Below are 14135 nucleotides of genomic sequence, written 5' to 3'. Positions count from 1 at the left end.
TTGATTGAAATTCTCAATAGATTTTGAGGGATTTCCAATAAATTTTACACTCTTTTTAATTTTACCTATATTTTTTACTTTGGAAATTGTTTATTTATTTTGTTACTTATAAGTTTTTTTTTACTAATATTTAAAATCATTGAATTTATTTATTTTGTTACTTATATTTGATACCGAAAGGATTATCCATAAATCCTTTAGTGATCATTCACTCTCATTTGATGGATTCAAAGTTTCATTTTTTAATTCAAATTCAGTTATTTTGATGGATTCAAAGTTTCATTTTTTAATTCAAAATCAGTTATAAACATCTACGGAAGAAGCATGCAACTTCATTGCGGTGGTGAATATAAACCATTCACCACCTTCCACAACAATTTATACTTTTGTTGCATGTATTTTAGTTTTTGATTTTCTTTTCAATTTTATAATACTTATTTTATCTTGTCCACCAAAAATGTTTATGTTATCTAAATTTCAGTTTCAATATTTATATATTTTTTAATTTAAAATTGGAAAAAGTTTGTGTTATCCAAGACAAATCTACTATACAATAAATGATCTGGCCAAAATTAATAACTTTTAAACTTCCATTTATTATGATATATAAACTCAAATTTGAAAATGAACTTTCCCTCCGAATAAATTTGTACCAAAATAAACCGACTAAAATCTGTAGTTACTCCCTTATTAAGGATATCTATGCATACAAACATCTCCATTAGCATAATTTTAATGTATAGTAGTAAATATCTACTTAATATGAAGAAAATGGATTCTAATTATATTACTCCATTCCAAAATAATCGTAGTCCAAGATTTTTCAGAAACAAAAAAACCATAAATATATCTAATAAAGTTGAAATTTGATAAAATCTTCTTTATTAATTATTGATTGTTAATCATGGTTAGAAATACAAAGTAAAATATAATGATGCTCCTGTTCGATTCTGACATTTTGTTACTAGGTGTGCAACATAACACAAAACACAGTGCAACATAACACAAAACACAGTGCAACATAACACAAAACACAGCACATCATGATATTGAATCCTAATTTAAATTGTTCCCCTTTTTCTATCTGTTTTTGTTTTGTTGGTAACCGTTCTCAAAAGAGGAGAAAAAAACATCATTTGGTGGAAAGAATATGTGAATGAAAACAATAAATACATCAAAAACTGATAACTTACAACTATTTTTAGGGTTTGAATGAGGGAACTCTAAAACCAAGTCACTTGCATGAATACCTGAATATCTATTTCTTAAAATACAAACTGATACAAATGAGATATTACCTCCGGGAACAGAAACATCCGCCGAGCTGATCGTATTAGAATCTCAATCTCACAAAAGGATGGATTAATCTTTCTGCCTTAGGAAAAAAGACAATTATGTATATCATTTCCCTTTCTTTTTCTTTGTTTTCTTGCCTGTTTCAACTTTCGGTGGGGTTGGGTCTTTAGGGGCCAACCCTGCTTCAGATGCCTGCGGCTCAGACAATTGCTTCCTTTTCCTAGACCTCAGGGTTCTTGATTTTTCTCCAATAGTCTTCTGGGAAACTAATCCAGATTCCTTCTCTCCTTTATTTTCTGCTCCATTGTCAGTGACCTGCTCTGAAGCATTACCCATCTCTCCTTTCTTTTCAGCTGCGCTGTCAGTGGCCTGCTGCTTCCTTTTCTTAGAACTTAGGATTCTTGATTTTTCTCCAATAGTCTCCTGGGAAACTAATTTATGTTTCTTCTCTCCTTTATTTTTGGCTCCGGTGTCAGTGACCTGCTGTGAAGCATCACCCATCTCTCCTTTCTTTTCAGCTCCGCTGTCAGTGGCTTGCTGCTTCCTTTTCTTAGAACTAGTGGTTCTTGATTTTTCTCCAATAGTCTTCTGGGAAACTAATTCATGTTTCTTCTCTCCTTTATTTTCGGCTCCATTGTTAGTGACCTGCTGTGAAGCATCACCCATCTTTCCTTTCTTTTCAGCTCCGCTGTCAGTGGCCTGCTGTTTCCTTTTCTTAGAACTCGGGATTCTTGATTTTTCTCCAATAGTCTTCTGGGAAACTAATTCATGTTCCTTCTCTCCTTTATTTTCGGCTCCATTGTCAGTGACCTGCTGTGAAGCATTTCCCATCTCTCCTTTCTTTTCAGCTTCGCTGTCAGTGGCCTGCTGCGAAGCATTACTACCTGGACTTGCTTTCATATGTGGTGAATGTCGAAAGCTCCATCGAGAATTTCCAAACCACTTGTCAACCTAAAAGTGGAAAAAAATTGGTAAACGCGGAGTTGTGTGAGGAAGATGAGCTCAAACGTACGGTAAAGGAAATTACCTGATGAAATGTGAGTCCAATTTCTTGCGCCAAGCTTTCTTTTGTGGCTCGTTCTGGATATTGATTTTCTTTGAAAGATTTGTAAAGCCTCTGCAAATAAATACAAGAATGGAAAGATAGTTAAATCCTAAGCAGATTGAGGCGTGTTTTGTGTCTTTGCTTCATTTGAATGGAAAGATAGAAAAATATACAAAAATCAGCAGTAGATCATATGGTGCTATTCAAGCTGTGGGTTGATTGACTATATATAGACAACCAGGTTACTCAGATAAAATGCATGTCAATTTCTGCCTGTGTTCTGTTGTGTGTGACTGTTTGTGCACATGCTTCATAGAGATTATAACTAGTATGCTTTAAATTTAAGAGGGCCATCATTATTCTCTTTCCAACACTCTCTACTATAGGCGGAAATTCATGCGGATTCTAGAAATTTCCATGGGACTCATCCAAAACAGCATACACACAAATTGTATCCCATAGTAAGAGTATTGGAAAAAGAATGTTGGTAGCACATCACAAAATTTAAAGCAGTTTGATTGACTTCAAAGAATAACATTTGGTTAGGGATAGTAATTAAAATACAAACAATAAAACACACTTGGTTTTTATTATTTTTCTCTGAACTTTGTAGGTACTATTTTTGTAAATTTTAATGGTAGGAGTATCGTTTATAGGAATGATCTAGACGATTGTTAACTTTCTAGACAAATTCCAATCTTTCTGTCAGTACATAAGTAAGATTGGGTTGAGTTTCTAGAGATGTCAATAAATTTCTCTGTCCGGCCATATATTTCAAGTATTCATAATATAGTCTTCCTATGACTGCAAGATATGTAAAGTGAACACTAACCCAATTTAGATGCAACTCTAGTACAATCAGCACCATTAGTAATTCCCTAATCTCAAAGTAGGCAAATTTTCCCTCCTTTTGAAAATAGGTATATTAAAAAACTAAATAGATCTAGATGAAACTTCTATTCCCAAAACCTAACTTTTTTGTTCAGTGATGTACACCCTCGGGTCATTATTATAAGCAACTTCCATTTTTTTATTCATTCAACAATTTGATGAATCTGGATTATATATGAACTAAATACATCAATTGTTGAATGAACCAAAAAAGTCTAATTTACTTATAGTAGTGACCGGAGGGTGTAATGGTTTATAGCCTTACATACTGTCCAAAACGAAAAATACTTGCATAGAAACGAACATAACACTAACTTTAGAAACAACCAATTACAATTCTTTTATTAATTAAAAAATAAAAAATAAATTTTTCTCCTGCATTATCACCACCACCCCACCCCATAATTCCAATTAAAAAAGAAATTAAATTTACAAAAATTCTCTCTCCTTAATAGTTGTTTCTAAGAATATTGATGTAGGTGTATTCATATGCAAGTATTTCTCGTCCAAATATATATTAAACTACTAATCCGACAATTATACAATTAAAAGGACTTAATGAAGCGTTAATTCAAAAAACTTTAAGCAAAACAAATGTCATTATTGTTGTTTGAAACAAATTTACTTTATTTATTGAATGTATCATGATATATATAGATAACATGTACAAATCTAATAGTTCATTTAATAATAGAAATATAAAACAATAAATATAACCTATGCGGTAAACCATGAAAGATATCTAAAATTCCCATAAAAGGACCAGTTATAACGTGTAGTAAAAGTAAAACAAAGTATTTTGTTATTATTATCAATTAATATAATTGCAATATACTTTCTGTATTTCAGAAAATTCTTAACCTTCTACTTAATAAACTACAAGTAGTCCAATTAAAAGATAAACCCTCCCCCCAAAATAAAAAGCTCCTTTTTGCAATTCAATTTTGCATATAGGCCCTCGAGTATATCTAAAGGACATAAATTGAATGAAAGACAGAGGATGAACGAGTATTGGTTGAAAGATATCCTGAACAGAAAACAAACTTCAAAACCAAATTCAAACAGCAATTAACAATCACCTGAACAGCAGCTTCTCCAAGTTTTTTGTGTGGAGATCCACGCTTTTTACCCCTGGAACCAGATTCGGTGCATCCTTCAAGTGTTTTGGTGGGTGAGTTATTTGTATTTTTATCTTTATGCTGATGGGTGTTCCTCTTAGTAGAACGTCTAGAATTATTTGAGGCACTTCCATTTGGTGACACTGGAGTAATTTTGCCAGTTAGTTTCTTTTTTCTACTTGGAGTAGTGGTGGCAGCCCAATCTTCATCCTCACTAGTATCACTGTGGTATGCCTCCTACAATAGGAATATAGGCATAGCAGTCTAAAATATTTGGAGAGGAAAAAAACAAAAGAAGGAAAAATAAATATATTAAACTCTGCACCCCTTCTAGAAGTCTTTGGTTCGTGCGGTTAGAAATATAGCTGAATTTTGTTTTCTTTTACAGCTAAGATTACTAGAGTTCTTTCATGCTTAGCAGAACTCATCAGAAAAATAGTAATGAAACAAGTCGCTGTGAATGTATTATTCTGATACTGCTAGAATATAACAAATTACCTTATAAGATATTGATGAGATTTTATTATATTCTGACACATACAAGAACCCTGTATTATTATGTCAAATTGTATAATGTATACCCTATATCAAATAAGAAAAGAAGACTTTGCATATAGAATCAGAGTATAGTATTTTAAACCTCATACCACAAAAGGGACTTACTTCATACAGCTTTTGGTAGTCCAACCTTTCCACATTTCTTTTCCCAGAAGCCGGAGTCATATCTTCTTCATCGAGATCTGGCTCAACTAAAGATGACAGTTCGTCAGCTAGAGATGGCTTCTTGCGATTTTGTTTTTTAGAACCTTTGTTCTTAACATTATCCAACGATGCAGATGTGACATCACCAACTTGTTCAACGGACATGTTATCCTTAATTGTGGCAGCAAGATCCTCAGAGTCCGATGTGAAATCAGAGTTTGAACTTTCTTCTGTGGCTTTACCACCAAGATTTGGAGCATCAGGATCATAATCATCATCTTCTGAATCTTCAGAAGGAAGACCCATGTATTGATCCTCATGACGCGTCTCCTCTAAATTCTCAGAAGCAGAAGCATACTCAGATTCGTCAGAACTAGATTCACCTCCTTCAACCTCCACATCCTCTGGACCATTTGGATTATAATCATCGTCATCAGAATCATCTGAAGGAAGTCCCAAGTTGTTATCCAAGATACTTCCAGCAGCTGTAGCTGCTTCGGGGAAAACCCTCTGAACAAAGATCAGTCACGTAATCAGGAGGGCATAGAACGAAATATATATATATATATATATATATATATATATATATATATATATAAAACAGGGAAAAGGCTAATGACTTCTTTATTATGTATTGATTTTTTAGTTTTTTAACCATTATATAAAATAGTTATGAAAACTTGCTTTTAAAACAAGTATTATTTATTCTGATTTTTTAGTTTCAAAAACAAGAAAATCAAAAATTTGTTTCATAAAACAGTTTTACAAAACAAGGTTTTCAGTTTTTAAAATTTAAAATAAAAACTAAAAACCAGGTTTTAAGAAGGGAATCAAATAAGCCCCAAGTTTTTCCACTGACCTCCCATGTGTCAGTAAGAGAGAGACTTGTCCCTAACAGGTCATTAACAATATCAATGCAGTCATCTTTGCAATCACATCCTGGGCATAACCAACCCTCATCGCCAGGTGGAACTGTAAGCCACATAAGAAAATACATAAATGATAAATAACTTTTAAGCATAAAGTGATAAATTAATCAGGTGGACCAGATATTACTGTCTTCAGTTAACAATGGAGGATCCAAACAGAGCTGGTGATATCCTCGGTCACAAGCACCATCACAGAGAATTATATCATTATTAGTGCCCAACACTTTGGTCTGACATTTTGCACAGAATATCTGCAACAACAAAATTGAAATTGTCACAACTCCAAAATCCTGGGAAACGGAAAGCTTCATTAAAGAATGAATATAAAGGAATAACCTACATCCTCACTATCAATCTCTCCCTCGGAATCAAACAATGATTCAGGAAGCTTTCCTTCAGCACACAATGAATCCAAATTTTGAAATAGATCCCTAATTTTTAATTTCCGTCGAAGAATTTCAGACTTAGCTCGTTGAATCTCCTTCTCGGGCTTTAATTTTTCCAAACTGCAAAATTACCACAATCATACAGTAGAAACAAATCATTCACCACAAAAACAAACAAAAATGAAACAAGCTTTGAAATTGGCTATCATAAAATAACTGGCAAAGCAAGAATGATCAAATATCATTTATTCATCAGTTTTAAACAAAGAATATGCTCAAAAATGACAACAAACAACAGGGAAAAATTGGATCATTATATAAGTACAGAAATAGAAAACTTGCTAATGTGCTTAAATGCAGCATAGAAACTGCATATGGATCAATGGATATATATAATTTCCAAAATATTAGAGTAAAACAAATTAGTTGAATGACACAAATAAAATGCGGCACAAAAACTGCATATGGATCAAAGTGTACATAATTTATAAAATATCAGGCTAAGAAGAATCAATTAAAAAAACGACAAAAATAAGATGTGGAATACATGGGATAAGCTTGGAACAACTGAGGTGCTAGGTCAATTGTTTAAATCCAGTAGTACAACCAGGGTACTACAGAACAAACTTTCCTGATAGCCAAGTTGGTAAAACAAGCCTTGCTCAAATCTAAACCAAACTATCTCATAATTTAGCAACAGAAAGTTAATAGGGTAATATAGCAAGGGACCAAATTAAATGAATCCCATGAAAATGGATCATTAAAGATAAATTGAATTCTATAAAGTTGCATTTGGTGATGTACATTTGTAATTTTATTTTTATACAACTAAAGTAAAATTCAAATGGTCAATAAAGTTAAATTCAAGCATGAGTTGATGCATTCTTCAGCAGGATACTAAAGACAAGTAAAGGGAAAGTAAGGTATCTGTAGTACAAGTTTTTCATTTATATTTGGAAAGGCTTTAATGATCAAAATAACATGTAAAATAATCTGATACCATGTCAAATCCAAATGCTAGTACATGTTGAGAACCTTTTTTATCTGGGGGCAATAAATAGAAGTTCTAGTACATGTTGAGAACATGATAAGCATACTGTTCAAGAACTCATAATATATAATCACTCTAAACACATACACAACAATAATCCCAATATTTCAAAACATGCAGTTATGGACTTGCAATTATTCAACTCGTAAAAGGCAATATATAGGATAAGGATTCTTATGATGGTATCTTAAAACAAGGACATGAAAGCCCCAGGGGGCAGAATATTGCAGATGTGGTTCCATTTCAGTTGCCCGGCAATTAATCAGTAGAAATAATATCATCATTATGATATTGAAGCTAAGATCAAACATAAATCAGAATGCAAATCCAAATATAGATTACAAGCAAAGCAAATCACAGGAATGATACAATTAACACACCTGCCTCCTTTCCAGCCCTCACCAGAATACGCATCGATCAAGTTCTGTTCGTAGCCCATTCGGTTTAAATAATATCTCAATTGAGCTCTGATTTTAGAAAATTGATCATTAATTCCCTCTTTTCTTGCCTTTTTCTTTTTCTTCTTCTCTTTTTTTGTATTTGTTTCATCATTGTTAACATCAACAACATTATTAATTGGTTCAGGAGCTTTAGGTTTATTATCTCTTGACCGCAGAGCCCTGTCACTGCTTCCCAACGACCTCAATATATACTTCTTCGGTGGTTTCGAGTTACTTTTACCCATGTGTCTCGATCTTGAACGAGCTAAGCTTTTAGACCTTCCTTCTGAACAATCAGAGCTAACAGTTTTAGCAACATCTCCAGAAGGTGGATCCAGTACCTTGTTCAAAGAATCTGCATTCACTTGAGCAAGAGCAGATTGTGTTTGGTCTTCAACAGGGCCAGTTACTGCATCACTCATTTCACCAGGCTCATTTGGAAGACTAATATCTTTCACGCCATCTCCAAAAGGTGGATCTGATGGCTTATTCGCAGAATCCGAGTTCACTTGAGCAGGATGTTGTGTTTTTTCCTCAACAACAAGGGAAGTTACTGCATCACTCGTTTCACCAGGCTCATTTGGAAGACTAATATCTTTCACGCCATCTCCAGAAGGTGGATCTGATGGCTTATTCGCAGAATCCGAGTTCACTTGAGCAGGAGGTTGTGTTTGTTCTTCAACAACAAGGGAAGTTACTGCATCACTCGTTTCACCAGGCTCATTTGGAAGACTAATATCTTTCAGACCACCTCCAGAAGGTGGATCTGATGGCTTATTCGCAGAATCCAAGTTCACTTGAGCAGGAATGGGTTGTGTTTGTTCTTCAACAAGGGAAGTTACTGCATCACTCGTTTCACCAGGCTCATTTGGAAGACTAATAACTTTCACACCATCTCCAGAAGGTGGATCCGATGGCTTATTCGCAGAATCCGAGTTCACTTGAGCAGGAACGGTTTGTGTTTGTTCTTCAACAACAAGGGAAGTTACTGCATCACTCGTTTCACCGGGCTCATTTGGAAGACTAATAACTTTCACACCATCTCCAGAAGGTGGATCCGATGGCTTATGCGCAGAATCCGAGTTCACTTGAGCAGGAACGGCTTGTGTTTGTTCTTCAACAACAAGGGAAGTTACTGCATCACTCATTTCACCAGGCTCATTTGGAAGGCTAATATCTTTCACACCGTCTCCAGAAGGTGGGTCTGATGGCTTATTCGCAGAATCCAAGTTCACTTGAGCAGGAACAGGTTGTGTTTGTTCTTCAACAACGACGGAAGCTACTGCGTCACTCGTTTCCCCAGGTTTATTTTGAACATTTTGAACACATTTGTTTTCCGACTTGTCATCAGATAAGCAAACAGGGACATGTTCCGAGGGTTTAGGCAGTTGAATAACAGAGTTCTCAGTCATATTTGCCAAAATTTTATTTGATTTTTCATCAATAACAGAATCGGTTGCCACAGTACCAAGTACACTCTGTTCGTTGTCTAAACACTCAGAGACGATCTGAACTGTTTTTTCATCAATAACAGAATTGGTTACCACAGTACCAAGTACTCCCTGTTCGTTGTCTAAACACTCAGAACTGATCTGCGCTTTTTTTTCATCAATAACAGAATCGGTTACCACAGTACCAAGTACTCTCTGTTCGTTGTCTAAACACTCGGAGCCGACCTGAGTTGTTTTTTCAGACAAATCACAATGTTGAGTTCCCATCTCGTCAGTAGTTTGAACCTCAGAAAGCTTGTCAAATTTCACCTACAAATCACAATCATTATGCCGTGTCAAATGTTGAACTAGTCATTGGTAGGAGAAAACACACATCACCACAGCATCCACCACCACTATAGCCAGAAAACAAGTCTAAGAACTACAAAGAAGACAATCAATCTCTCTCAACTTTTACACTTTCATGCTTAACATAAATACACACATATACATAACATTAATACATAACATAACCAAGATTTTAAAAAATGGTCTGCGGCCACGAAAACCGCTGTTACAAAACACTATCAGCAAGTGCCGCCATTTTTATGTTAAAAGAACAAATTGTGGTTGGCTGACATCGCAAAACCCCTCTGCATAACATTAATCCTTGTTGACACATTAAAATGAACTGGAATGAAGTTCTCAACGTAGATGAGAATGTGAAGAATAAAGCTCACCAGGTAGGACTAGCTTTAACCACTACGGACTTGGCGCTCTCAAAGTCTGCAGATTTACCCCAATGAAGCAAGTTGTGGCTTGAATTTAACTAAACAATGAACAAAGAAACATAATTTGATAGTTACAAAGGAGGCAGCTAAAAACACCAAATCAACAAATGAGTTGAAGTTGCAGAAATCATTCAAAAATCCCATTTTCAAGACGCTAAGTTCATTCTTAAACTTGCATAGCAACAGAGGTAACCAACAAGAGCAAAAAGATAAAAGATTTAAGCATCAAGAGAAGCAGAAACGGTAGATTTGAAAAGCTTACGGTGTGGTAGTGAGTGACATAGTAATCTTCGCGGGAAATGAGAGAGACGAGGCGACGAAGACGAAGATGCAGGAAAAGGGGGGAAAGTTCGATCTAATGTGAAACGGTGAGAGAGAGAGAGAGAGAGAGAGAGAGTTCCCTTTTCGGAATCTCAGCGCCAACGAGAGAAAAAAGCGGTGCTTCTATACTACTCCTGCAAATCTGGGCCACCGTTCTTGTTTAAGATAGGGCTTGTGTTGCATTCAGATTCTGTAGGGTTTAATTAGGTTACAAAACTATTATCCACACCCCTCGTATTTTCAATACACTTCTCCGTGTTATATTTTTATATTTATATTTATATTTATTTATAATATAACATTTTTAGTAAATTTTAATATGATATACAAGGTGAAGCAACTACCTCATGTGTTATATTTTTACAGTTTATTTTTAAAAGTTTTAATAATATGGCGTATATTTTTGTTACAAATTTCTTTTTTTTATATATATTTAAATAAAAAAGTGGTTAGAGGTTTTCAAAAAATTATAATTTTAAGTTTTTATAACAAATTAATTAAAAGAAAAAAACTTGTTTCAAACCTATTCACTGTGGGTTAAAGAATTAGTTTTGATATTCGACCATTTAAGGTAAATATTTATGATTAGATATTTTAACATTATAAAATAATAATTTTTTAAATAGATATATTTTAAATATATATATGAAAAATAATTAAAATTAAATTTTCACAAAATATAGTTTATCATCCAAATTTGTCGTAGCAAAAATAAAATATTTAATTTTTTTATAAAAAGATATTTAGACCAGGTCATTTCAGGCTGTTTTTATTACAAAATCTCTTTTAAATTTTTTTAAAAAAAAATATGTGTAGCTATAACATTATTTTTTTATAATTCTCTTTTAATTTTTTACAAAAATGTGTAATTATAAATATTATTTTTTTAAAATCCCTTGTAAATTTTTAACAAAAATATTCTATGTAAAAAGTATTTAAAAAATGAGATTAATTGTTATGCACTGTCAGTGTAAAAAGTTTTACACTGTCAATGCATCACAATCATCCGTCTGGATTACTTTTTAAATGTTTTAAATAAAAGTCAAACCTCTTAAATAAATGAGTGGTTGTGATTAACTGACAGTGTAAAAAATCTTTACACTGTCAGTGTATATCAATTAATCTCTTAAAAAATTATGGCTAAATATATGTCATTCCTATATTATTGAATTTCGATTTATCTTGTAAGATTGTTTTTTATATTCTTCCTTATAATGTCTTTATTATATATGTTTAATTTCTGATTGGCTATTTCAACCCATAATTTTTTTTAAATCTTATGTGGAGTTCTGAGTATCCAAACTCTGTGTGACAAGTGAATAAACGTCGGGATGAAGTGAAATGGAAGGCATAGAATAAGTTAGTATGTAATATATATTTAATTAGTCGGTTAAGTTAGATATTCAACCGTTTGAAAAATAAACTATTATGTAATATATATTTAATATGAAAATATTATAAATAAAATAAACATAAGTTTAGTGATTAAGAATCTCACCCATTTAAACTTAGGTATTGAGTTTGTTGGTAGCAAAAATTAGAATTTTTCAAATATTTTACTATTTAAAACAGTACAAATATATTTTACGTGAGTGACTTTTGATTTACCCCTCTTGTAATAAATAATATAAAAATAAATAAAAATAAAAACTATCACAAGGATTTTAAATAATAAATAAAAATAAAAATAAAAAATCACGTGAACGGGGAATTAAAAAAATTCTTACATTACTAAACTGAAACTCGTTAGTATTAACAAGGGGTAGGGCTGACGTATATTTAATCCAAAATGATAATAAACAAATATTTAAATAATAATTGTTCTAGACCGGTTAAAGGTCCAAATGACTAAGGCCTAGTTTTTTTCAAATTCATTCCACTTAACTCAATATATAAATTTAGTTCACACAAACAAGTAAGGTATATTCTCCGATCTCCAATTTTTACATGAGTCAGGATGTTTATACCCTGGTGATCAGATAGCGCATCATTAGAGCATTCAATAAAGACAAGTTTATGATCCTAAGGTTTCAACGGTCGTCCTCAATATAAAACCCGAGGTCGAAGAGGGCGGAAAGTGTTTGTAACATCCGAAGTCGAAAAGGGTGGGGAATAGTCACCCGAATTCACATCGAAATGAGAGAATCATGAAGTTGTACAGGTATGGTACTGCATGGTTGAAGGAAGACTTATAAAAATTAATTGGTATTGCCTATACCATAATTTTGATGAATTTTGTTATGAATCACGAATATGTATTTCATGGACAAATATCATAATTCACTAAAATCATGTTTAATAATACTCATAAACACCAAAATTATCCTTTCATTCACAAACCACATATTATCCAATAAGGGTCATCCAAATTCAAATCACCTAAAAGTTTGTTTATTAAACAATATATTGATTTTTCTCACATCTAAAATTTTTTAATTAATTATATTCCTAAATGTGAGTTAAATATACTAATATTTTTATAATATTTTATAAAAGATGTATTTAATTATTTTAGGCTATTTTACCACAATTTCAATCCAGGACAAAGATTTTGTTGGTTTTAACTTTTTTTATAAAAAATATTATTATTCATCAGAAAGATTAAACAAAGTTTTGAAATTTTTTATAATCAAAAGGTTAATCCTTATGACATTATCAAAGGTCTTTAAATACATAAAACAAAGAGACTTTAATGAGTCTCATGGGTTTTTACTTTTTAATCATAAACAAAATAAATAAAGCATAGATTGCTAAAATTTTAGAAAATAGTAAAATACTATTTTCGGAACTTAAACGGGCTTAAACGGCTTAAAAAACGAATATTGTAATGAGTTTGATTGATATGACGAATCTCTTTCTGAAAAGATATAATAAGACTCATTCTGACATCGGACGCCAAACTTGCGCAAAATTCAGCTGAAGCTCGACTTCTCCTTCGATACGTGCAACCAACCCTCATACCTCAGATTTTCCAAGTTTCCGTCTCCCAATGTTGAATCCTTACAGCATATCATTCTCAATGACAAATTCCCAAAAGTTATGATTAATTTTAGAGTTTTTAGATTTTTCCCCAAAAGGATTACGGTTAACATAATGATAAAAAGAGTGATCAAAAGGGATTATCCCTATAAACACTAGTGGGATATTATCATATAGAATTTACCAAAAGGGTTTATCACCAACATGCAATTTCATATTATTCTGTGATTTAACATCAAAATTAATTTTATTAACAAATCACCAAAAACAAATTTATTCATCCAAAAATCATAGGAAATTATCCCCAAAATTTTAATATAAAATATATTATTCATACAATATGTTCATACAATATGTTCATACAATATGTGACCAAAGCGGTTGTGTCAAACCTCATATGGTCAGACCAAATAAGTACAATAAAATACTTGTGTTTTGATTCGATACGTGCAGAGATGAAAATAACATGACGTTGATGAAAGGGTAAGGGAATCCTCGTCATTTTGTTGCCTAAAACCCACCATACAGTAAGAAATTTACCCCTGTTTAAAAGTTTTGATGTTCATCCCTCTCCAAATCGTTGCCTCATTATCGCTCCCAAAATGGTCTCAGATGCGCCGTTTAGTGATATGTCTCCAACCTTAATTTTTACTCTAACTCTCTTAGGATACGATATATATTATGTTTAATCCAACTTTAAAATTAATTTTCAAATATTTAATCTCAAACGAAATAGTTATTTAATTGATAAATAAA

At 32.6% G+C, this 14135-nt stretch overlaps 1 protein-coding gene across 5 annotated transcripts; it reads right to left on the bottom strand.

The window, feature by feature from the left end:
- Positions 1-1022: 1022 nt before the first annotated feature.
- LOC127097838 (homeobox protein HAT3.1) lies at positions 1023-10574 on the bottom strand. Of its 5 annotated transcripts, none has more exons than XM_051036321.1 (11): positions 10342-10574; positions 10029-10117; positions 8523-9618; positions 7799-8378; positions 6322-6487; positions 6109-6232; positions 5912-6024; positions 5014-5562; positions 4312-4587; positions 2324-2413; positions 1023-2247 (listed from the first exon to the last, which is right to left on the bottom strand). In XM_051036321.1, the coding sequence occupies exons 3-11, from the start codon at positions 9574-9576 to the stop codon at positions 1402-1404; spliced, it is 3798 nt and encodes a 1265-aa protein (XP_050892278.1). In that variant the 5' UTR covers positions 9577-9618; positions 10029-10117; positions 10342-10574; the 3' UTR covers positions 1023-1401. The 5 variants fall into 5 exon arrangements, with proteins under 5 accessions (XP_050892278.1, XP_050892279.1, XP_050892280.1 ...); XM_051036322.1 differs by having other exon boundaries at positions 7799-8618; positions 8763-9618; XM_051036323.1 differs by having other exon boundaries at positions 7799-8762; positions 8910-9618.
- Positions 10575-14135: the final 3561 nt, after the last annotated feature.

The sequence above is a fragment of the Lathyrus oleraceus genome, chromosome 6, assembly GCF_024323335.1.
Source record: "Lathyrus oleraceus cultivar Zhongwan6 chromosome 6, CAAS_Psat_ZW6_1.0, whole genome shotgun sequence".
NCBI classification, from domain to species: domain Eukaryota; kingdom Viridiplantae; phylum Streptophyta; class Magnoliopsida; order Fabales; family Fabaceae; genus Lathyrus; species Lathyrus oleraceus.
This window is presented reverse-complemented; position numbering and strand designations above follow the sequence as displayed.